The sequence below is a fragment of the Bombina bombina genome, chromosome 2, assembly GCF_027579735.1.
Source record: "Bombina bombina isolate aBomBom1 chromosome 2, aBomBom1.pri, whole genome shotgun sequence".
In the NCBI taxonomy this organism is placed as follows: domain Eukaryota; kingdom Metazoa; phylum Chordata; class Amphibia; order Anura; family Bombinatoridae; genus Bombina; species Bombina bombina.
Window position 1 is genome coordinate 93,277,182 of NC_069500.1, and position 26,953 is coordinate 93,304,134.

Genomic DNA, 26,953 nt, shown 5'->3' on the forward strand with positions numbered 1-26,953 from the left:
GTAAGCTTGACATAAAAAGTACATTTAAATCCTCACAAGGATACAGAAAAGCACGGGACACATGGAGGAGTCAGTAATGTGCATCTGGGTGGGGGCTGAACTGCCTACTCCCCATGTCCCCCAGTGCTAATACAGCCAGCAATTAAGTGACAACATTTTAAAGAGTAACCACATTTTTGTGCAAAGTTTAGTATGTAGACCAGTGCTTTCCTAACAGTGTGTCGTGACACGTTAGTGTGTCGGCGACAGTGTGTAGGTGTTAATTTAAAATTAATTTTTAATTATTTTTTTTTGGTTTCCGACTTTCCGCCTGCCTGCTACGCATATCACGTGGTTGACACGTGATTGATACCTAGTGGGTCACAGATCACCTTAACCTATTGGCGCAGCTCAGCCAGAACTGAAACTATTCCCATTGGTCGGCTTTGGCGGCACATTGGCTCCTGACTCACGTGTAATATCCTCAATCGGCTCGTGAATGCACATGTTGTCAGTGAGTGGGGCAGCAGTGTGTTTGGCAGCGCAGGCAGTAGGTAGTCGGACTAACAGCTTAAACGCTGAGCTGAAGTCAGAAGTCAAAGTGTTGGGGTTTTTTTGCAGCTAGCTCCCAGTAGTGCATTGCTGCTCCTGCTCTTGATATATGGATAGGAAGTGGAAGCTTAAAAATGCTTGATGATGAAATGCGAGTGTCTTTATCTAATATTCCACTAAATATTCAGAAACTGTGTTCATCGCATTAACCTCATACATCCAATTAAAATAGTAAGTAGCTATTGGTGTTAAACTTTTTTTTTACATACTTACATACTGTTACTTGTAAATATATTTCGTTGTTATATAATTTATGTACGTTTCCGTATCTCTTAAAACAAGTCCGTTTAACCTCCTGCTTGCTAGGTCTAAAAAGTGTGTCACCAACATGAAAAGTTTGGAAAGCTCTGATGTAGACCTTTAATTATTTACTTGATGTCCAAATTAAGGGGTTGCCACCTTTTTTGTAAAATAAATCAATTATAAAGCATAACTTAGGTACTAAAGCAGCCAGGACTGATTTTAAATAGCCTTTGGTTTACAGTGAGAGTCTAACTTTTTTTTTTTAATTTTCAACTTTGACCTGAGCCATAAAAATACCAACCGTGTCGGTAAAATACCGGCTGGGTGGTAACCTTAGACCCAATACCATGCTGAAAGTGTGTGTGCGCATCATAGCCAGAAATAATCTCATGATCTCAAATTATAGTCTTAAACATACCACATACTAACTGTAAACAATTTCCTTTTTAAACACTCATTATAAAAACTGGTAACTGAAGAGCTTGGCACCACATTTGAAATACCATTAGTAGTGTTCCTGCAATACAGTTGCCCCTCATGCAAGCTTCAAGTAACATTCATGATGTGCTGTAGGAAGTGATTGAATCTGAGCAAAGGAGTGGACAGCAATGCAGGAAGTTACAACTAATAATTTCAGTAAAACATGGAAAAGAAATGCAGTCCCTGTAACTTCTACCAATCCCACAGGCTTTTGCAATGTAACTAAAAGTGCTACACAACAAGGGCGGCATCTGCTAGACTTTGCATAAATAAATTCATTCAATTAAATTAAATCATATTTTCAGTCCCAATCTAAGTTTTGATTGTGCAAAATAACACTCAGAAAGTAGGAATAAACCATTTAATTTGGATCTGTAATCTTTAAAGCATACAATTGTTTTTTTTATTATTTTCCTTTTAATTTAAAAAATGTTGTGAAGTACAGAATTTTCTAATGTCAGAAGTTATTTATTTTTTACAGCACAGCCCAACTTCAGATCCATTTTCATTAACATGGCGTTCATTTCACTTTGCCAAGCCAATGAGATTCTGTGCAGAGATTTAGTGCTGAAGAGACAAAAACATAATTTATGCTTACCTGATAAATTCCTTTCTTCTGTAGTGTGATCAGTCCACGGGTCATCATTACTTGTGGGATATTAACTGCTCCCCTACAGGAAGTGCAAGAGGATTCACCCAGCAGAGTTGCTATATAGCTCCTCCCCTCTACGTCACCTCCAGTCATTCGACCAAGGACCAACGAGAAAGGAGAAGCCAAGGGTGTAGTGGTGACTGGAGTATAATTTAAAAAATATTTACCTGCCTTAAAAAACAGGGCGGGCCGTGGACTGATCACACTACAGAAGAAAGGAATTTATCAGGTAAGCATAAATTATGTTTTCTTCTGTTAAGTGTGATCAGTCCACGGGTCATCATTACTTGTGGGATACCAATACCAAAGCAAAAGTACACGGATGACGGGAGGGATAGGCAGGCTCTTTATACAGAAGGAACCACTGCCTGAAGAACCTTTCTCCCAAAAATAGCCTCCGAGGAAGCAAAAGTGTCAAATTTGTAAAATTTGGAAAAAGTATGAAGCGAAGACCAAGTTGCAGCCTTGCAAATCTGTTCAACAGAGGCCTCATTCTTAAAGGCCCAAGTGGAAGCCACAGCTCTAGTGGAATGAGCTGTAATTCTTTCAGGAGGCTGCTGTCCAGCAGTCTCATAAGCTAAACGAATTATGCTACGAAGCCAAAAAGAGAGAGAGGTAGCAGAAGCTTTTTGACCTCTCCTCTGACCAGAGTAAACGACAAACAGGGAAGACGTTTGTCGAAAATCTTTAGTTGCCTGTAAATAAAATTTAAGGGCACGAACTACATCCAGATTGTGCAAAAGACGTTCCTTCCTCGAAGAAGGATTTGGGCACAAGGATGGAACAACAATCTCCTGATTGATATTCCTGTTAGTGACTACCTTAGGTAAGAACCCAGGCTTAGTACGCAGAACTACCTTATCCGAGTGAAAAATCAAATAAGGAGAATCACAATGTAAGGCTGATAACTCAGAGACTCTTCGAGCCGAGGAAATAGCCATTAAAAATAGAACTTTCCAAGATAACAACTTTATATCAATGGAATGAAGGGGTTCAAACGGAACACCCTGTAAAACGTTAAGAACAAGGTTTAAACTCCATGGTGGAGCCACAGCTTTAAACACAGGTTTAATCCTGGCCAAAGCCTGACAAAAAGCCTGAACGTCTGGAACTTCTGACAGACGCTTGTGTAACAGAATGGACAGAGCTGAGATCTGTCCCTTTAAGGAACTAGCGGATAACCCCTTTTCTAAACCTTCTTGTAGAAAAGACAATATCCTAGGAATCCTAACCTTACTCCAAGAGTAACCTTTGGATTCGCACCAATATAGGTATTTACGCCATATTTTATGGTAAATCTTTCTGGTGACAGGCTTCCTAGCCTGTATTAAGGTATCAATAACTGACTCAGAAAAACCACGCTTTGATAAGATCAAGCGTTCAATTTCCAAGCAGTCAGCTTCAGAGAAGTTAGATTTTGATGTTTGAAAGGACCCTGAATCAGAAGGTCCTGTTTCAGAGGTAACGACCAAGGTGGACAGAATGACATGTCCACCAGATCTGTATACCAAGTCCTGCGTGGCCATGCAGGCGCTATTAGAATCACTGATGCTTTCTCCTGTTTGATTCTGGCAATCAATCGAGGAAGCATCGGGAAAGGTGGAAACACATAAGCCATCCTGAAGGTCCATGGTGCTGTCAAGGCATCTATCAGGACCGCTCCCGGATCCCTGGATCTGGACCCGTAGCGCGGAAGCTTGGCGTTCTGTCGAGACGCCATGAGATCTATCTCTGGTTTGCCCCAACGTGGAAGTATTTGGGCAAAGACCTCTGGATGAAGTTCCCACTCCCCCGGATGAAAAGTCTGACGACTTAAGAAATCCGCCTCCCAGTTCTCCACTCCTGGGATGTGGATTGCAGACAGGTGGCAAGAGTGAGACTCTGCCCAGCGAATTATCTTCGATACTTCCATCATTGCTAGGGAGCTTCTTGTCCCTCCCTGATGGTTGATATAAGCTACAGTCGTGATGTTGTCCGACTGGAACCTGATGAACCCCCGAGTTGCTAACTGGGGCCAAGCCAGAAGAGCATTGAGGACTGCTCTCAATTCCAGAATCTTTATTGGAAGAAGACTCTCCTCCTGATTCCATAGTCCCTGAGCCTTCAGAGAATTCCAGACAGCGCACCAACCTAGTAGGCTGGCGTCTGTTGTTACAATTGACCAGTCTGGCCTGCTGAATGGCATTCCCCTGGACAGATGTGGCCGATAAAGCCACCATAGAAGAGAATTTCTGGTCTCTTGAATGGAATGAAGGACACGGCATGCATTTTGAAGTTTTGTTAACCTGTCCTCTGTCAGGTAAATCTTCATTTCTACAGAATCTATCAGAGTCCCCAGGAAGGGAACTCTTGTGAGTGGAAAGAGAGAACTTTTCTCTTCGTTCACTTTCCATCCATGCGACCTTAGAAATGCCAGTACTATCTCTGTATGAGATTTGGCAGTTTGAAAGCTTGAAGCTTGTATCAGTATGTCGTCTAAGTACGGAGCTACTGAAATTCCTTGCGGTCTTAGTACCGCCAGAAGAGTGCCCAGAACCTTTGTGAAGATTCTTGGAGCCGTAGCCAGTCCGAATGGAAGAGCTACAAACTGGTAATGCCTGTCTAAAAAGGCAAACCTTAGATACCGGTAATGACTTCTGTGAATCGGTATGTGAAGGTAAGCATCCTTTAAATCCACTGTGGTCAAGTACTGACCCTCTTGGATCATGGGCAAAATTGTTCGAATAGTTTCCATCTTGAACGATGGAACTCTTAGGAATTTGTTTAGGATCTTTAAATCCAAGATTGGCCTGAAGGTTCCCTCTTTTTGGGAACTACAAACAGATTTGAGTAAAACCCTTGTCCTTGTTCCAACCGCGGAACTGGATGGATCACTCCCATTAATAAAAGATCTTGTACGCAGCGTAGAAACGCTTCCTTCTTTGTTAGGTTTGTTGACAACCTTGACAGATGAAATCTCCCTCTTGGGGGAGAGGATTTGAAGTCCAGAAGGTATCCCTGAGATATGATCTCTAACGCCCAGGGATCCTGAACATCTCTTGCCCAAGCCTGGGCGAAGAGGGAAAGTCTGCCCCCCACTAGATCCGGTCCCGGATCGGGGGCCCTCAATTCATGCTGTGTTAGGGGCAGCAGCAGGTTTTCTGGCCTGTTTGCCCCTGTTCCAGGACTGGTTAGGTTTCCAGCCTTGTCTGTAGCGAGCAACAGCTCCTTCCTGTTTTGGTGCAGAGGAAGTTGATGCTGCTCCTGCTTTGAAATTACGAAAGGAACGAAAATTGGACTGTCTAGCCTTGGCTTTGGCCTTGTCCTGAGGCAGGGCATGACCTTTACCTCCTGTAATGTCATCAATAATCTCTTTCAAGCCGGGCCCGAATAAGGTCTGCCCTTTGAAAGGAATATTAAGCAATTTAGATTTAGACGTAACATCAGCTGACCAGGATTTTAGCCACAGAGCTCTGCGTGCCTGAATGGCGAATCCTGAATTTTTAGCCGCAAGTTTAGTTAAATGTACTACGGCATCTGAAATAAATGAATTAGCTAACTTAAGGAATTTAAGTTTGTGTGTGATGTCATCTAGTGTGGATGATTGAAGTGTCTCTTCCAGAGACTCAAACCAAAATGCTGCTGCAGCCGTGACAGGCGCAATACATGCAAGAGGTTGCAATATAAACCCTTGTTGAACAAACATTTTCTTAAGGTAACCCTCTAATTTTTTATCCATTGGATCTGAAAAAGCACAGCTATCCTCCACTGGGATAGTGGTACGCTTAGCTAAAGTAGAAACTGCTCCCTCCACCTTAAGGACCATTTGCCATAAGTCCCGTGTGGCGGCGTCTATTGGAAACATTTTTCTGAATATAGGAGGGGGTGAGAAAGGCACACCGGGTCTATCCCACTCCTTAGTAACAATGTCAGTAAGTCTCTTAGGTATAGGAAAAACGTCAGTACTCGTCGGTACCGCAAAATATTTATCCAACCTACACATTTTTTCTGGGATTGCAACTGTGTTACAATCATTCAGAGCCGCTAATACCTCCCCTAGTAACACACGGAGGTTCTCAAGCTTAAATTTAAAATTTGAAATGTCTGAGTCCAGTTTATTTGGATCAGAACCGTCACCCACAGAATGAAGCTCTCCGTCTTCACGTTCTGCAAACTGTGACGCAGTATCAGACATGGCCCTTGCATTATCAGCGCACTCTGTTCTCATCCCAGAGTGATCACGTTTACCTCTTAGTTCTGGTAGTTTAGCCAAAACTTCAGTCATAACAGTAGCCATATCTTGTAATGTGATTTGTAATGGCCGCCCAGATGCACTCGGCGCTACAATATCACGCACCTCCTGAGCGGGAGATGCAGGTACTGACACGTGAGGCGAGTTAGTCGGCATAACTCTCCCCTCGTTGTTTGGTGAAATATGTTCAATTTGTACAGATTGACTATTTTTTAAAGTAGCATCAATACATTTAGTACATAAATTTCTATTGGGCTCCACTTTGGCATTAACACATATAGCACAGAGATATTCCTCTGAATCAGACATGTTTAACACACTAGCAAATAAACAGCAACTTGGAAATACTTTTCAAAGTAATTTACAAATAATATGAAAACGAACTGTGCCTTTAAGAAGCACAGAAAATATTATAACAGATAAAATAATTAAGTTATAGCATCAATCTTTGTCAGAATATACAGTTTTAGCAAAGGATTGTTCCCCTCAGCAAATGATAACTAACCCAGGCAGCAGAAAAAAATACACAAATAAACGTTTTTTATATCACAGTCAATACAATCAGCACAGCTCTGCTGTGAATGATTACTTCCCTCAAAAAAGACTCTTGAGATCCCTGAACTCTGTAGAGATGAACCGGATCATGCAGGAAGAAAATGAACCTCTGACTGAGTTTTTCTGATGCATAGTGAAAGCACCAAAATGGCCCCTCCCCCACACACATAACAGTGAGAGGGATCAGTGAACTGCTCTAATTTAAATCAAAACTATTGCCAAGTGGAAAAAAAGTGCCCAAAACATTTTTTCACCCAGTACCTCAGAGAAAAAAACGTTTTTACATGCCAGCAAAAAAACGTTTTACCTCAATAATTAATTGTCATTTAAAACCTATTGCAAGTCCCTGCAAAATAGGTTAAGTCTATGTATACAGTTTAAAAGCCAGAGAAGTACCATTTCCCAGAAAACTGAAGTGTAAAATATACATACATGACAGCCTGATATCAGCTACATCTACTGCATTCAAGGCTGAGTTTACATTATAACGGTATGGCAGGATTTTCTCATCAATTCCATGTCAGAAAATAATAAACTGCTACATACCTCTTTGCAGATTAATCTGCCTGCTGTCCCCTGATCTGAAGTTTACCTCTCCTCAGATAGCCGAGAAACAGCAATATGATCTTAACTACTCCGGCTAAAATCATAGAAAAACTCAGGTAGATTCTTCTTCAAATTCTACCAGAGAAGGAATAACACACTCCGGTGCTATTATAAAATAACAAACTTTTGATTGAAGATATAAAAACTAAATATATCACCATAGTCCTCTCACACATCCTATCTAGTCGTTGGGTGCAAGAGAATGACTGGAGGTGACGTAGAGGGGAGGAGCTATATAGCAACTCTGCTGGGTGAATCCTCTTGCACTTCCTGTAGGGGAGCAGTTAATATCCCACAAGTAATGATGACCCGTGGACTGATCACACTTAACAGAAGAAATAATGAGCTTTTAGGAATATTTAGAGATGTTGGACTTTTTGGATTGCTTGTTCTTTTTTTCTTTGACCACAAAGTACCAAACTTCCAGGCTGACTAGGAGAGCTCAGGTTTCTGAGAAGGACGACTTCAGATTTCCTGAAGAGTGAAAGTAACAAAACTATTCCCTTGTCTGTTCTTTCCTTTAAATTTTAATGAGAGAGTCCAATTCTGAATCTAACAGAATCTTCACCTGGAAGGAAAGAGTCATCAGTCTATTCTTTAATATGTCTGCTGACCAAGATTTTAACCATATGGATCTCCTTGCCAGCACTGCCATAGACATATTTTTTACATTTATCTTAATAATGTCAATCACAGCATCACAGAAATGCTTGAGCCATTTTAAGGGCTTTAATGCTATTTTGTAAATCCTCAGTAGAGAAATCGTCCGCCACCAATTAGGGTAGGGAGCAACCATAAGTGTTTCTGCTACAGCCACACAGGTGAGACCTGTTTGGAGAATGTTTCCTTAAGAAAGAATCTAATTAGCGGCCCATTGTTTATTTAAACAAAGTGCTATTCTCTATAGTGATAGTCATAAGTTTGGCGAAAGTGGAAATAGCACCATTAACCTTAGGGATCGTTTCCCACACTTCTGTTCTGGAATGGGGTACATTTTCCTAAATCTTGTGGATGGAGCAAAATGGTACACCTGGCTTTTTCCATTCCTTAGCAATGTTCCTACAACCTGACCTGACCTGAAACACCTGTGGAATTTTTGGTGGAGCGTTGAAAAGCTTAACTGATTAAAGGGACAGTCTACACTAAAATTGTTATTGTTTAAAAGAAATAGATAATGCCTTTACTACCCATCCCCCAGCTTTGCACAACCAACATTGATATATTAATATACTTTATAACATTTAAACCTCTAAATGTCTGCTTGTTTCTAAGATACTATAGACAGCCTCTTATCACATGCTTTTTTTTAAATTTGCTTTTCACAACAGGAGACTGCTAGTTTGTGTGCGCCATATAGATAACATTGTGTTCATGCCCGTAGAGTTAATTAATGTTATGAACATATTGACACACATGGTCTTAAAATGGACAGTTCCCTCAAACTAAGGCTGCAATACCATCATTTGAAAAGGTTGGGCAGGCCATTTTGATCTATACATAAACCCACAATTTACAGCAAACAAATGCAGATGTAAATTTGTATTTACTTTTCCTTATTTATCTTTAGAGGACTCACCTGGTAAGAATGGAATATCATCCTTCTGTGCCGGCTCCTTTTCTTTGACATCAACCTCCTGTGAAGGAAAAACTATAAATTTAGGGCCTTGCAGGTTTCATAAGGGATATATATTAAAATGGGAGAACTGTAATACAAAATGCATAAGCTATTTGGTTTTAGTGTAGATAGAACTGGTTTAAACTACTAGATCATCTAAGTGAGGCAAATTTTAGAGAACTCAAAATAGAATTATATAATATGAATAATGTACAATATGTAAAAATTAAATACAAAAAGAATAATATTTAAAGCATGCATTTTCTGAAATCAATGGCATTTATAGTAGAGACAGTCACATTATGAATAAAAATAAGAAACAGTATCACTGTTTGAAAACATGTCGTCACAAGTAGATTTGTTATTTGGCATACATCCCAACAATTGAGCATATTAACTTGAGATCCTAAGGGAAAAAATTCCAGATGGCATGAGACCAAGTTTGGCTAGGGGGTAAGGCCATGCAACCCTGGATCTGGGCAATACAGGGGATAAGGTACAAAACCCAAGTTCAGACTGTGAGCAATAAAGGGAGTGAGGCTAAGCACTTAGTAATTTTGCATGTAATTTCAGCCATGAGTAACTCAAATCTTAAATAAGACAATCAAATTGGCGCAGATTTACAAATTGCACCATAATTGGCAACATTTTAAAAAATTCCAGGGACATTTTCCATTGAAAGCTAACAGGTTGCCCTCGAGCACAAACTAAATTTGCACACATCAGGTTAGCGCAACTGAAGAACTTGTGTAAAGTGTGTATGTATATGTCAGGGGCGTGCACTCATAAGAGGCAGGGGAGGCAGTGCCTACCCTGCCATATGTGGCCAAAGCTTAATTAAATTTTAATTAAAAAAAAAAAAAAAAAAAAAAGTAAAAAAAAAAATATTTCCCCCCCATGTAATGCTATGGAGAGGCAGGTACAGGAACGCTTCTCTCCATTGCAGTACATGGGTCAAAGGAAAAGCTGTGCTGCAGCGCCACCTGTGTTCTGTCAATATATTAGCAGCAAAAATTGGGACCAATAGGAGGCACCCCTCTTGATGCCTCCTAGCAATTGAAGGATATATAGATTAATCAGAAGGAGGCTGCAGTGAGCAGGGTCATGTGACACAACTGGAAGCTGAGGTAACCTAAGAACAGATGACACCAAGCAGAAGAGTAAAGTAGTATTCTACATCTCTTGTGATTCCCAAATTGTGTTCAGATACAGCTCATTAACAGGGGGGGACAGTAAGTGAGCATAACCCAAGCAGAAGAGTAAAGTAGTATTCTACATCTCTTGTGATTCACAAATTGTGTTCAGATACTGCTCATTAACAGGGGGAGACAGTAAGTGAGCATAACCCAAGCAGAAGAGTAAAGTAGTATTCTACATCTCTTGTGATTCACAAATTGTGTTCAGATACAGCTCATTAACAGGGGGAGACAGTAAGTGAGCATAACCCAAGCAGAAGAGTAAAGTAGTATTCTACATCTCTTGTGATTCACAAATTGTGTTCAGATACAGCTCATTAACAGGGGACAGTAAGTGAGCAGAACCCAAGCAGAAGAGTAAAGTAGTATTCTACATCTCTTGTGATTCACACATTGTGTTCAGATACAGCTCATTAACAGGGGACAGTAAGTGAGCATAACCCAAGCAGAAGAGTAAAGTAGTATTCTACATCTCTTTTGATTCACACATTGTGTTCAGATACAGCTCATTAACAGGGGACAGTAAGTGAGCATAACCCAAGCAGAAGAGTAAAGTAGTATTCTACATCTCTTGTGATTCACACATTGTGTTCAGAAACAGCTCATTAACAGGGGGGGGGGGGGGGGGACAGTAAGTGAGCATAACCCAAGCAGAAGAGTAAAGTAGTATTCTACATCTCTTGTGATTCACTAATTGTGTTCAGATACAGCTCATTAACAGGGGGGGCAGTAAGTGAGCATAACCCAATACTGACAGGAAGTCAAAGGGTCAATTCAAATTTAAATCCATAATTTAAAACCCAGAGTTTGAAGTTAAGTGTGCAGTGTCCACATTATTTAAATTAAAGTTTTTGACATTGAATATTGCTAAGCCTCCCTTTTTCATGGTTATTTGATTTAATTAGGTACAAACCCCATATAGGTTATGTCTGTTCAGTCAGAGGATGCAGTATCTATTTTTATTTTTCTCTGTGTCTCCATTTATTTAAAGACTGCTGTTAACTTGTAATTCACAAATCAATTGAAAGCTGTTGCATTGTGTTTTTAATATGTGCTGCTTTTATACAAGGTTATATTAATAAAAAGGAGTTGAGTCATTTAAAATATATATGTAATTATTGCAGTTAAATGTTTTTAGAAATAATGCCTCTGTAAAGTAACTGGTTAAACACATAGTCAAAGGGAGACATTTAAAATTAAACTTTCATGATTGAGGTAGAGCATGCTATTTTCTAGTTATTTATATTTTCTAACTTTTCTAGTTATTTATATTTTGAGAATTAGCATCAACTGTTACTGGCCCCATGTCAGCAAATCAAATTAGTTTTTGAAAGGAACATGAAAGTCATAATTACATTTCCATCATTCAGATAGAACAGGGGTGTCAAACTCAAATTCATCGGGGGCCGCATCAGCAGTTTGGTCACCCTCAAAGGGCCGGTTGTATCTAGGACTATGTGTCCACTCTTTATTACCATAATAAATTATTGTCACTGCATTCAATTATTACTGTTTTTTCTAATAATGTGTAAGTAAATAACTAGCATTTACACACAAACATACATTCACACATTTACACACAAACACACATACACATATTTACACACACATACTTACACACACAAACATACATTCACACATTTACACACACACAAAAACTTTATTACTGCTCTGATTTAGGTGGGCAATAAACTAATGATAATGCAGTGTGAATATGTTTTCCCATGCATGCAAGCATAACAGGCAGGGATAAGGTTAATAAAATCTGTGCAGACTACAAATCAGTCACAGACAGTACAAGTGTAGGAGCAGACTCCCGAGATTTGATTTATTACCTGGGGAAGGCTGAGAGCAGAATAAGACAATCTGCAGAGACAGAGCCTCAGAACGGCTGACATATTATTTAAAAAAAACATGTTTTTCTTACCAGCCTCGCTGTGTGCCTGCTGCTGCCTCTCTGGTCTCTGCTGCTAGTCCTTTTCCCGCGCGTGCAGATACATAGGGAAGCTGGGAGGAAGTGATGAGGGAGCAGGAGGTCAGGGTCTTGTTCTCACTCAGTCACTTCCTACCAGCCAGATCTCGGAAGCCCCTGTTCAGGATCCATAGCGCAGCCAGCAGCACCTGTCTCTCCTGCATACAGCGACTGTAAGTGGATACTCAGTCTCACAGCCGCTGTATGCAAGACAGTATGAGTATGTTTCAAAAAGCGAGAATAAAAGGTGAAGGCTGGCGGCCGGCGGCAGCTACACGGGCCACATGACGAGGTCTGGTGGGCCGGATTCGGCCCGCGGGCCTTGTGTTTGACACCCGTGAGATAGAAATTGCACACAAAAAATAAATAAATAAACTTTCTATTTTACTTTTATTATTATGTACTTCATTCTTTTGGTATCCTTTTGTGTCCTTTGTTAAAGAGCATACCTAAGTGGGATGTGCACGTGCGTTTCTTGAACACCATATTGCAGCAGCTGTGTTGGCAGTATTGATAACTTGTCCATTGTGTAAAACTTGTATGGTAAATTATTTCTATTTTTACAATACAGTAGTGAGTAGAGAAGAGATTGTGTATCATTCTAATTGCTTAGTAACTGGCACTGTGCCACAGAATTGTGTGAGTGTGTATGTGAGCAGAGTGTGTGTGGGTGTCAGTGAGCAGAGTATGTGTGCTTTATTCTCCAGGTAATCAATACATTTCCAATGAGCTGGTGCTTTAGGGCAGTGTTTCTCAACAATGGTCCTCAAGTACCCCCAACAGGCCAGGTTTTCATTATAGCTGAATCAGTGCACAGGTGAAGTAATCGGCTTATCAGTAACTCAGTGGTTTCTAACTTGCTCTCACCCATCACATGATTATGTCACCTGTGCACTGGTTCAGCTATCATTTAAATCTGCCCTGTTGGAGGTACTTGCGGCCCTCTGTACATGTGTTTCTCTGTCGTATCATATCTAGTGCCTCACCAGCTTCCGACCTCACTGCACGTCACTGGTATATATATATATATAAAAATAAATAAAGCCATTTGTAAATAATGTCTAGGTTATAATAATTATGGTGATTAATTTGAGGCTTCATATGAAAAAGGAGCAGTTTTCATTTACAAAGTGCCACTTCACCCTATATCCATCACATTTTTATTACCAATGGAAAGCAACAAAAGCAAAGCCAGACATCCCAGCCTGCAAAAACTCATTTTAGGGAGGTGGCTTCACCGGCTACTTCGCTGCGTGCTGTGTGCCGCCTTCCCCCCCACCCCCCAGGTTATATACTGGAAATCCTAAAAAAGATAGAGACTTATCATTAACCCCCTTAAGGACCAACGACGTACGTCGTCCGTGGTATCAAGCTGTGGAAGTGATCCTGATTGCTTTCAGCCACTTTCAAAAAAATTAGCCATCCGATGCAGAGAGAGCCACTCTGTGGCCCCCTCTGCATCGGCCAGCGATAGTGACATTCGGTGGGTGGGAGCAGCAGCAGGGAGGCGGGTGGGCGGCCATCGCTGGTGGATATCCGGCAGAGGATGGCGGGTTCACGTTCGGGCACATGCACGGGGGCAGGAGCGGGTGAGAACCCTACACTATGGAGCGATTTGTTAAGGGAAGTAGGGAGAGAGGAGAGGGGGGAAATTGTATCTAAGGGTTCTGGGAGGGGGGAGCTACACTAAAAAGCTTTTTTTTGGGGGGGGGATACAATATAAAAAGTAAATATTGCAAACTGGGTAGATGGACAATAAGCTAGAGGGGGGGGGGTTTAGAGAGCTGTTTGATGGGGGGGGGGATCAGGGAGGTTGGGAGCTAAGTGGGGATCCAACACAGCAAAATATATTTATTATTTTTTTAAATTAAAAATAAAAAAAAATTAAAAAAGCCTTTTATTTTAGTACTGGCAGACTTCCTGCCAGTACTTAAAATTGCAGGGACAATTGTGGGGTGGGGGAGGGAAGAGAGCTGTTTGGGAGGTATAAGGGGGTGGGATGTGTCAGGTGGGAGGCTGATCTCTACACTAAAGCTAAAATTAACCACCAATATAAGTATGGTGCGCAGCGGCATTTAGCAGCCTTCTAATTACCAAAAAGCAACGCCAAAGCCATATATGTCTGCTATTTCTGAACAAAGGGGATCACAGAGAAGCATTTACAAGCATTTGTGCCATAATTGCACAAGCTGTTTGTAAATAATTTCTGTGTGAAACCTAAAGTTTGTGAAGAAGTCAACATTTTTTTTTATTTCATTGCATTTGGTGGTCAAATGGTGGCATGAAATATACCAAAATGGGCCTAGATCAATACTTTGGGTTGTCTACTACACTAAAGCTAAAATTAACCCTACAAGCTCCCTAATTAACACCTTAACTGCTGGGCATAATACACGTGTGGTGCGCAGCTGCATTTAGCGGCTTTCTAATTACCAAAAAACAATGCCAAAGCCATATACCGTATTTTTCGCTCCATAAAACGCACTTTTTTCCCTCTCAAAATTAAGGAGAAATGTCTGTGCGTCTTATGGAGCGAATGCAGGCCCTGTGCTTGCATTTTTAGGCTAACTGGTACCGAGTAATGCTGTGATGGTGTCATCTGTGATCCTGAATTGCTGCGGGAAGTGTTGCAGTGTCTGCGGGAAGTGTTGCACAGTGTCTGCGGGAGCCTGGGGGCTGAACTGAGTGAGCCGGAAGCTCCTGTGTAAAGGCCCGGGGATATGCAGCTAGTACTGGGAAAGCAACAGGTTAGAGGATTCGCCCCCCCCCCCCTCGTGTTCAGTGAAAATAAATCTGTCTTGAAAGATCCAGACGTTTAGGGCAATTAGAGCCGGTAATCAACTTCCAATACATTTCAAACAGCCTCTATTACCTCGATCCAGACCGATATTCATGATAAATCCATTCAAAGGATTCATGGAAGGCTGTCCTCTCATTTTGTGTCTGCCTGCCATGAATCCTTTAAATGGATTTATCATGAATACCGGTCTGGATCGAGGTAATGGAAGCTGTTTGAAATAAATGTATTTAAAGTTGATTACCGGATTAGCTTATTAAAATTGAAATCCATAGTGGCAAAAAACATCCAGCATGTCCGTCGGATCAGCTGAAAACCACTGATCCGGCAGACTTGCTGGATGTCTTTTGCCACTATGGACTTCAATTTTAATAAACTCCAATAAAGTTTGATAAACTACTGGTATCTCCGGATCCTGACCTGCTTTGCATCTGGGGCCGAAATTGGACAGTCCGGAGGCAAGTTCTGTAAGCTACCGTAGCAGAAGGGAGTGTGTAACATGACCGGCACAACACAGAGGACCCAACAGTTTGATTGTTTCTAGTACCGTAACACATACACTTCTCCCTATTGCATACCCTTAAAGGGACACTGAACCCAAAAATTTTCATTCGCGATTCAGATAGAGCATGCAATTTTAAGCAACTTTCTAATTTACTCCTATTATTAAATTGTCTTCATTCTCTTAGTATCTTTATTTGAAATGCAAGAATGTAAGTTTAGATGCCGGCCCATTTTTGGTGAACAACCTGGGTTGTTCTTGCTGATTGGTGGATAAATTTATCCACCAATAAAAAAATGCTGTCCACAGTTCTGAACCTAAAAAAAACTTAGATGCTTTCTTTTTCAAATAAAGATAGCAAGAGAATGAAGGAAAATTGATAATATGAGTAAATTAGAAAGTTGCTTAAAAATTGTATGCTCTATCTGAATCACAAAAGAAAAAAATTGGGTTCAGTGTCCCTTTAAGGTGCATTTCAGCACATTGATGCATCATCCACCGATCATACACTACTACAGTGTGTGATATGAATATTCTTGTTTTGGTTTGGGTTTAGGGTTAGGGTTTAGGTTATTAGGGTTAAGGGTTAGGGGTTAGGGATTAGGGTTTAGGTTATTAGGGTTAGGTTCATTAGGGTTAGAGTTATTAGGTTTAGGGTTATTAGGGTTAGCCCCCTCCCCTTGGCACATCAGGCATCATGAAAAAGAAATTTTCCCCCCCAGGGCACCTAATGACATGTTACCGGTATATACCGGTAGTTACGTAAACATTACAGTCCTTTATTTAACGTATTTGTATACGGTATACCGGTATATTTGATTTTAGCCACCAATTACGGTAGCAAGAGCTACGCAGGTGCTGAACCAAAAATGAGACAGCGCCTAACCTTACAGTACTACTTTTTAAATACAGATAGCAAGAGAAGAAACAAAATTGATAATAGGAGTACGGTAAATTACCGTAGAAATTTGCTTAACATTGCATGCTCTGTCTGAAACATGAAAGAAAAAAATGGTGTTTGATATCCCTTTAACTAGCAATGGGGATGGTATGTACCGGTAATCATGGCGGGGTGGGCGGCGGCAAAATGTATCCTCGCCGTAGCGCACTACCATATATCCCAGAAAGTCCAGAAGTCAAAATCTACCGTATGTATAAATCCAAGATGCTTTACGGTATTTCATTTCAAACTTTAAAAGCCTCCATAAAACACTGCTATTCACCAAACACAATCACAGTGTGTACAGGTCTTATGGAGCGAATGTGTGTGCGCCCTGGAGCCAAATCGCTAAGTGCAGGGGGTGAAAAGCAGGGAAGCATACCTAGATTGTGCGGCATGGAGGGAAGGATGCAGAGTTGTAAATTCTTACCGTACTTTAATATGGATGCAATTCTATTTGATTTGTGCCACCAGAGTGTGTTTTCTGAATTATGGTAAGACCATGCTCAGAGATAACGCAAATGGTCAGCGCTCAGAGGTAAACATTGGAGATAGTGGTACATTACTGACAGTTTTTTAATCACTGTATTTTCTTGCAGAAAACCTCCCCCGTACATACCGGTACAAAGATGATAAAGCAGAAAAGAATAGCATACAAGATTCCTTTTAAACTAGAGGTAGTAAAATATGCAAAGGAGCATGGAAACAGAGCAGCAGAGACTCATTTTGGGCCACCTCCAACTGAAAAAATGATAAGAGATTGGAGGAAACAGGAGGATCAGCTGCAAAAAGCGAATAAAAGTAAGCACACTTTTCGAGGGCATGTTGCAAAGTGGCCACAGTTAGACGTGACCATGAAAGAATGGATCACACATCACCGGAATAATGGCTTATCAGTCTCTACAAAAATTATAATATATGAAGCCAAACGCATTGCTGTAGAGAAAGGCATTCATGATTTTACTGGATCACCATCATGGTGCTACAGGTTTATGAGGCGATGTGGCCTTGCTATGCGCACCAAAACTAGAATTGCGCAAAAATGCCAAAAGAATATGAAAATAAGATTCTGTCTTTTCATAAATTTGTAATTGATGCTAGGAAGAAAAATGGGTTTGAAATTGGCCAGATTGGGAATATGGATGAAGTCCCGCTAACCTTTGATGTGCCATCTAATAGGACTGTTGATCTGAAAGGTGCCAAAACTATCACAGTGAAAACCTCCGGACATGAGAAAACCCATTACACGGTTGTGTTGTCTTGCTGTGCAGACGGCACCAAATTGCCACCCATGTTAATTTTCAAAAGGAAGACATTTCCAAAAGAAGTGACTCCAAGAGGAGGAGTTGTACATGGTCATGAGAAAGGACGGATGGACGAAAATGGAATGAGAATATGGCTTGAAAAAGTGTGGTGAAAACGTCCTAGAGGGCTTCTGAAAAAACCTGCCTTATTAGTGGCTTTGTCAGGTTAGGAAAAGTCCAGAAGAAGACCCAAATGCTAGGGCGAACTTAAACAACACCCTTGCACTCTGAGTTTAATCCAGGACGGGACCCCACAACAACCTCTAAAAAACAATGTACTCACGATATGGAGCAGGGTTAGCCTTAGTCCAAAGTAATTCAAGATATCAGCCAAATAGACTTCTGAGTAAGGAACTGGTTACAGGAAAAGTCTTCCACAGAATCAGGAGAGCAGGGATAGTCACTTATACTCAGACAGAGGAAGGGTAAACAAGTTTATAATGAAGGAGTAGTTAACTTGTTATCAGGCAGTTTGAGGGTTAATACTGTGTAGTCAGTCCTTGAAGAGTTTGGCAACAGGTTATCAGGCAGTTTGTAGGTTTATACTGAATAGGCAGTACATGCAGAGTTAGATAACAGGATAACAGGTAGTTTGAGGGTTAATACAGATTAATCAGTACTTTCAAACTGCATGACAACCTGTTGCCAATCCTTGCGAGTTTCACAGAATAGACAGTCTTTGCAATGTTTGGCAACAGGATATCAAGCAGTTTGAAGGTTTACACTGAATTACCAGTATTTGCAGAGTTTTGGCAACAGGTAAACATGCAGTGTGAGAGTTTCACAGAATAGACAGTTTTTGCAGTGTTTGGCAACAGGATATCAAGCAGTTTGAAGTTTTACACTGAATTACCAGTATTTGCAGAGTTTTGGCAACAGGTAAACATGCAGATTGAGAGATTCACAGAATAAATAGTACTTGCAATGTTCGGCAACAGGTTATCAGGAAGTTAGAGTATTAACCCAGGATAGTCAGTCTTTACAGAGTTTGCCAGTTAGAGAGATTACACACAGCGAAGTCCTCACAGGAGCCACAAAGAGAAACAAACAACGGGCACTGAGGAAACAGGAAGCCCGGAATAAAAAGCCTGGTAGTGACATCATCAGGAAGGGGCGGCTCAGACTACCTGTCAATCAAGCACACAGAGAGGACAGCTGGAGCTTCCCAGCGGCCGAGCGTGACAGGCTTGACCAGTTTAGAGCACATATTAGCGAAAATACAAAAAAGTGCTTTAAAGAAGTAAAGACTCATCTAGCTGTAATTCCGGGAGGTCTTACCAGCCAGCTGCAACCTCTCGACGTTTCTATCAACAAACCATTTAAGGTCTTTATGCGAGAAGAGTGGAACAAATGGATGGCTGCTGGTAATCATGATCTGACACCTACTGGACGAATGAAGAGGCCCTCTATCACTCAAGTTTGTGAATGGGTGAAAACATCATGGCACTCCGTGAAGGAGGAAATCGTTGTACAGTCATTAAAAAAATGTGGCATTAGCAATGCTTTGGATGGAACCGAAGATGATTTCTTAGCTGAAGATGAAGAAAGTGATGTTTGTGATCTCAGCTTCTTAAATTCTGACTCTAGCGATTCAGAGTTCTTGGGGTACACAGACTAGAAGAGTACTTGAAAGCTTAAAGTCTCTCTTCATTTGTTAATGACACTGATGATGGTTCTTTATTCCACTGTTGACTGTTCTATTATTCTGTTATAGTTTATTAAATAGTTTACTACACCATTTGATTCAGAATATTTTTTTTTCTTGTTTTCCTCCTCTAAAAACTAGGTGCGTCTTATGGTCAAGTGCGTCTTATGGAGCGAAAAATACGGTATGTCTGCTATTTCTGAACAAAAGGGGATCCCAGAGAAGCATTTACAACCATTTGTGTCATAATTGCACAAGCTGTTTGTAAATAATTTCAGTGAAAAACCTAAAGTTTGTAAAAAAAAAAAAAAAGTTTGTTTAAAAGTTTGTGGAAATGTTAACGATTTTGCGGTGACATCAAATATACGAAAATGGGCCTAGATCAATACTTTGGGTTGTCTACTAAAAAAAAAAAAAATATATACATATACACATATATACATACACACACATGTCAAGGGATATTCAGGGATTCCTAACAGATATCAGTGTTCCAATGTAACTAGCGCTAATTTTGAAGAAAGAAAAAAATGGTTTGGAAATAGCAAAGTGCTACTTGTATTTATTGCCCTATAACTTGCAAAAAAAGTAAGAACATGTAAACATTGGGTATTTTGAAACTCGGGACAAAATTTAGAAACTATTTAGCATGGGTGTTTTTTGGTGGTTTTAGATGCGTTACAGATTCAAAGTTAGAAAAAGCGTGTTTTTTTTTCTCCATTTTTCATCATATTTTATATTTTTTTTTATAGTAAATTATAAGATATGATGAAAATAATGGTATCTTTAGAAAGTCAATTTAATGGCGAGAAAAACGGTATATAATACGTGTGGGTACCGTAAATAAGTAAGAGGTAAATTACAGCTAAATACAAACACAGCAGAAATATAAAAATAGCAATGGTCTTTAAGGGTAAGAAAATTGAAAAATGGTCTGGTTCTTAAGAAGTTAAAGTAGCTTCCTACTAAACTCACATTAAAAACAAAAGTAGCTTTATTGCACAACCACATACAACAAACCTATTTTCCAGTAATCGGATGCTTGTTGAATGCTTAAATAATTTAGAATTTGAAGTTTAATTATGTGCAGTAAATAAGGTAGTATTCGTATTTAATTTTATTAAAATCAGTGAGAGCTTTTTGGTTACTGATGCATGCTTTGAGGGTTCTATAGCGCCCCAGCTTGTAAAGTACTCAGTATAGTTGTCCCTGTACGACTTTCGGATCTTGTGTCTGGGAGCGTGTGTGATCTTGAGAGGCTATTTGTTACTATGTTTTGTATTCACAGTAGAGTCAGTTTGATAAGGGCCTTACAGCAGGGGTGTTTATCCCCTACCTCACAGGGACGCAATCTCTTTGCCCTTTTTCTTATTTCTCACTCAGCCTATGCTGCAGCTGATGTTCCCTGCTGCTGTTTCTTCTCCCCAAGAGCCTTATCGCCGCCTCCAAACAGCAGGAGGGAGGGAGGGTGGCAGACATGCAATACGCTGAAAGTAAAGACAGACTTGCTCTGACAACGCCTTCCTGCTCGATGACATCACCGCAGCTAGAGGCATTCCTTAAAGAAACACTGTTTCCGGATTCGGGCCACATTAGATCATGGTACTTGTAGTTTCAGGGAGATTGAGCCTATATTACAATCAGGGAGACTCCTTGAACTTCAGGGAGAGTTGGGATGTCTGCAAAACACAGACATACATGCTGTACAGGGACAATAGGGAGAAGTCTGACTAAGGGAAGTAACAATGAACAAAGGCAAAACCTCAGCAGAGTGTTATGTACACAGAGGAAATAACAGGAAGATGCACAATCATTTACAGACTATTATAAGTGATTCAGCAAATCTCTCAAGTTATAAACAATGTGCGTAAAGGGATATGAAATGTAAACACGAAACAGACATTCCTGATCCAGTATACCATTTTAAGAAACTTTTAATGTACTTCTATTATCAATTATACTTCATTCTCTACGTTTCCTCTGGAGTTCAATTTATGCGTTTAACTTCTTTGTAGAGATATATATATAGATATATATATATATATATATATACATACATACATATACACACACACATATATATATATATATATATATATATATATATATACACATACACACACACATACACACACACACAGTGGATATAAAACGTCTACACACCCCTGTTAAAATGTCAGGTTTCTGTGATGTAAAAAAGTGAGTCAAAGATTAATCATTTCAGAACTTTTTCCACCTTTAATGTGAACTATAAACTGTATAACTCAATTGAAAAACAAACTGAAAACTTTAAGGTGGAGGGAAGAAAAAACAAACAAACAAACTAAAATAATGTGGTTACATAAGTGTGCACACCCATTTATAACTGGGGATGTAGCTGTGTTCAGAATTAAACAATTACATTCAAAATCGTGTTAAATAGGAGTCAGCATACACCTGCCATCATTTAAAGTGCCTCTGATTAACCCCAAATAAAGTTCAGCTGCTCTAGTAGGTCTTTCCTGAAATTTTCTTAGTCGCATCCCACAGCAAAAGCCATGGTCCACAGAGAGCTTCCAAAGCATCAGAGTGATCTCATTGTTAAAAGGTATCAGTCAGGAGAAAGGTACAAAAGAATTTCCAAGGCATTAGATATACCATGGAACACAGTCAAGTCATCATCAAGTGAAGAAAATATGCCACAACAGTGACATTACCAAGAACTGGACGTCCCTCCAAAATTGATGAAAAGACGAGAAGAAAATTGGTCTGGGAGGCTACCAAGAGGCCTACAGCAACATTAAAGGAGCTGCAGGAATATCTGGCAAGTACTGGCTGTGTGGTACATGTGACAACAATCTCATGTATTCTTCATATGACTGGGCTATGGGGTAGAGTGGCAAGACGAAAGCCTTTTCTTACGAAGAAAAATATCCAAGCCAGGCTACATTTTGCAAAAACACATCTTAAGTCTCCCAAAAGCATGTGGGAAAAGGTGTTATGGTCTGATGAAACCAAGGTTGAACTTTTTGGCCATAATTCCAAAAGATATGTTTGGCGCAAAAAAGAAAATTTATGCTTACCTGATAAATTTATTTCTTTTTTGACACGATGAGTCCACGGATCATCTTAATTACTAATGGGATCCAATACCCAAGAGTACACAGATGATACGGGAGGGACAAGACAGGGAACCTAAACAAAAGGCACCACTGCTTGAAGAACCTTTCTCCCAAAAGCGGCCTCAGCCGAGGCAAGAGAGACAAATTTGCAGAATTTCGAAAAAGTTTGAATAGAACCTTGCGTTTTCCCGAAAAAAAAAACGAGAAAGAAGACTGACAAAAGTCCTCAGTCGCCTGCAAGTAAAACTTTAAAGCACGGACCACGTCCAAATTGTGCAGAAGTCTTTCCTTCCAAGAAGAAGGATTAGGACACAAGGAAGGAACAACAATCTCCTGATTAATGTTCCGAACGGAAACAACCTTAGGAAAAAATCTTAATTTAGTACGTAAAACTACCTTATCCGAGAGAAAAATAAGATAAGGAGACTCATACTGAAATGCTGAGAGCTCTGACACTCTCTGAGCATAAGAAATAAACTTTCCAAGATAACAACTTAATATCTAAGGAATGCATAGGCTCAAACGGAGCCCCTCGAAAAACCTTGAGAACTAAATTAAGACTCCCTGGAGGAGTAACTGGTTTGAACACAGGCCTGATCCTGACCAAGGACTGACAGAATACTTGTACATCTGGAACATTCGCCAGACGTTTGATAACAAAAATAGATAAGGTCGAGAGTTGCCCCTTTAGGGAACTCGTCGAAAAACCTTACTCCAAACCCTCTTGGAGAAAGGACAAAATTCTAGGAATCCTAACTCTACTCCACGAGTAGCCCATGGGTTCACACCAATAGAGAAATTTACACCATATTTAATGAAAAACTTTTCTAGTGACAGGCTAAAGAGCCTGAACCATGGTCTCAACGACCAAATCAGAAAAAAAAAACCTGCTTAATAATATTTAAGCGTTCAATCTCCAAGCAGTTAGCTTCAGAGAAAACAGATTTGGGTGAAGGAGGGGCCCTTGAATTAGGATCTTTCTCAACGAAGTCTCCAAGGTGGCAGAAATGACATGCCCACCAGATTTGCATACCAAATCCTGCGAGACCAAGCCGCTGCAATGAGGATCACCGAGGCCCTCTCCTGCTTGATTCGAGCAATAACCAGAGGAAGAAGCGCAAACGGAGGAAATATGTATGCTAGACTAAAGGTCCAAGGAACAGCCAGAACATCAATCAGTTCCGCCTGGGGGTCCCTGGACCTCGACCCGTATCTCGGGAGCTTGGCATTCTGTCGAGATGCCATGAGATCTAATTCCGGCTGACCCCACTTGAGAATCAGGCTGGAGAACACTTCCGGATGGAGTTCCCACTCCCCCGGATGAAAGGTCTGCCTGCTCAGGAAGTCCGCCTCCCAGTTGTCCAACCCTGGGATGTGGATCGCCGACAGGTAGAAGGAATGGGCCTCCGCCCACTGAATTATCTTGTCATCACTAAGGAACTCCTCGTTCCTCCCTGATGATTGATGTAAGCCACTGAAGTTATGTTGTCCGACTGGAACCTGATAAACTGGACCGAGGCTAACTGAGGCCAGGCCAGAAGAGCATTAAAGATCGCTCTCAGCTCCAGGATGTTTATAGGAAGAACCGACTCTGACTGAGTCCAAACTCCCTGAGCCTTTAAGGGAACCCCAGACTGCTCCCCACCCTAGAAGGCTGGCGTCTGTTGTCACAATCACCCAAGATGTTCTGTGAAAGCAGGTTCCCTGGGAAAGCTGATCCAGAGATAACCACCATTGAAGAGAATCCCTTGTGTCCTGCTCCAGGAGTATTCGAGGAGACAAATCCACCGCCACCATCAGTCCGATTACCTCCATACACTGAGCCACTGATGGCCGAGGAGTGGACTGAAGGACTAGACAAGTATCGATAATCTTTGATTTCCTGACTTCTGTCAGAAAAATCTTCATTGATAGGGAATCTAATATAGTTCCTAAGAAAGTTACCCTTGTATTTGGGACTAAGGAACTCTTTTCCAGATTTACCTTCCACCCGTGAGATCACAGGAAGGATACCACCATGTCCGTGTGGGATATTGCTTGTTGTAATGATGGTGCCTGGACTAAGATGTCGTCCAAATAGAGTGCCACTGCAATGCCCCGTAACCGAAGCACCGCCAACAGTGATCCCAGAACCCTTGTGAAAATTCTGCGGGCTGTGGCAAAACCGAAAGGAAGAGCCACAAACTGGAAGTGTTTGTCCAGAAAGGCAAACCTCAGGTACTTGAAACGATTCTTGTGAATGGTACGTGAAGGTACGCATCCTTTAAATCCACTGTTGTCATAAATTGACTCTCTGGATCAAGGGAAGAATGGAACAAATTGTTTCACTCTTGAAGGACGGTACACTAAGAATTTGTTTAGACTCTTGAGATCTAAAAAAATGGTCTGAAGGTTCCTTCTTATTTTGGAATCACAAACAGATTGGAATAAAATCCCCGACCCTGTTCCTTAGTCGGAACAGGAACTCTCACTCCCAGTCGGAGAGGTTTCTTACACAATTGAAGAACGCCTCTCCTTTTGTCTGGTTTACAGATAATCTTGAAAGTGGGAACCTGCCTCTGGGAGGAAAACTCTTGAAGTCTAGTTGTATCCCTGGGACACCATTTCTACTGCCCAGGGATCCTCTCGAACCCAAGCCTGAGCAAGGAAGGTAAGTCTGCCCCCTACAAGATCTGGACCCGGATCGGGGCAAGCCCTGCATGCTGCTTTTGAATCAACAGCCGGCTTCTTGGATTGCCTTCCCTTGTTCCAAGGTTGACTGGGTCTCCAGGAAGTTTTAGATTGTTCTGCTTGGAAGCTGTAGCAAAAGAATTGAAATTTCGAAAAGAACGAAAATAACTCTGTTGCTCCTTTTGTTTATTTTTCTTATCCTAAGGGGGGAGAAGACCCTTACCTCCCGTAATCTCAGACATTATTTTCATCAAGCCAGGTCCAAACAAGGTTTTTCCCTTGTACGGAATCGCTAACAGCTGAGACTTGGAGGATACATCCGCAGACCAAGGATTTAACCATAAGGCTCTGCGAGCTAGAAATCTTTGCTCTCAGTTTGATAACCTGAAGCCAATTTAAGAACCCTTATCCTATCCTGGATTTCAACCAGGAAAGTTTCAGTCCTGATAGCATCAGATAACGCATCAAACCAACCTGCCGCCGCACTTGCAACGGTAGCAATGCACACAGCTGGTTGCCCTTGTAAGCCCTGGTGTACATACATTAGAGTAACCCCTCTAATTTTTTGTCCATAGGATCTTGGAAAATACAACTGTCCTCTATAGGAATAGTAGTTCTCTTAGCTAAGGTAGAAACAGCTCCTTCTACCTTGGGGACTGTTTGACAAGCCTCCTTAATAGAGACGGCTATAGGAGATGGAGAAAAAGATATACCCAGTCTCTCCCACTCCTTAGCAATGATCTCAGATGATCAGTCTGGTACCGGAAAAACAACCATTGAAGAAGGTACCTCAAAATATTTGTTCAGCTTACTGGCTTTTTTTTATTTTTTATTATTGATTAACAACGAATCGCTGTCGTCTAAAGTAGCTTAAAATTCCTTAAGTAATAGTAAGAGGTGAACTAGCTAAAACCTGAAGGGTACAACTTCAGTATCAGTGAAAGGCATTACACAGTCAGAATCTGAAATTTCACCTTCAGATGCTACTTCCTTATCCTCCTCCTCAGGCTTTTGTGAGGGGACATCAGAAATAGCAATAATTGCATCAGAAACCTCGTACTAAATATCTGAACTTCTTCTTACGCATCCCCTGCAACATTGGGAAGCAGACAATGCATCCGAAATTGTAGAAGACATGAGAGAAAACATAATTTATGCTTACCTGATAAATTTATTTCTCTTGTATTGTATCCAGTCCACGGATCATCCATTACTTGTGGGATATTCTCATTACCAACAGGAAGTTGCAAGAGGACACCCACAGCAGAGCTGTTATATAGCTCCTCCCCTAACTGCCATATCCAGTCATTCGACCGAAAACAAGCCGAGAAAGAAGAAACCATAGGGTGCAGTGGTGACTGTAGTTTAAATTTAAAAATTACCTGCCTTAAAATGACAGGGCGGGCCGTGGACTGGATACACCACAAGATAAATAAATTTATCAGGTAAGCATAAATTATGTTTTCTCTTTTAAGGTGTATCCAGTCCACGGATCATCCATTACTTGTGGGATACCAATACCAAACCTAAAGTACACGGATGAAGGGAGGGACAAGGCAGGTACTTAAACGGAAGGTACCACTGCCTGTAAAACCTTTCTCCCAAAAATAGCCTCCGAAGAAGCAAAAGTATCAAATTTTTAAAATTTTGAATAAGTGTGAAGCGAAGACCAAGTTGTCGCCTTGCAAATCTGTTCAACAGAAGCCTCATTTTTAAAGGCCCAAGTGGAAGCCACAGCTCTAGTAGAATGAGCTGTAATCCTTTCAGGAGGCTGCTGGCCAGCAGTCTCATAGGCTAAGCGGATTATGCTTCTTAGCCAAAAAGAAAGAGAGGTTGCCGAAGCCTTTTGACCT

At 40.8% G+C, this 26,953-nt stretch overlaps 1 protein-coding gene across 1 annotated transcript in view; it reads right to left on the minus strand.

Moving 5' to 3' along the window:
- The window catches only part of MTMR12 (myotubularin related protein 12), a 451,425-nt gene that overhangs the window by 312,624 nt on the left and 111,848 nt on the right, over positions 1–26,953 (minus strand). Inside the window, exon 2 of the mRNA XM_053699664.1 lies at positions 8,935–8,992. Within this exon, the coding sequence (XP_053555639.1) occupies positions 8,935–8,992 (58 nt within the window). The remainder of the gene's footprint in view (positions 1–8,934; positions 8,993–26,953) is intronic.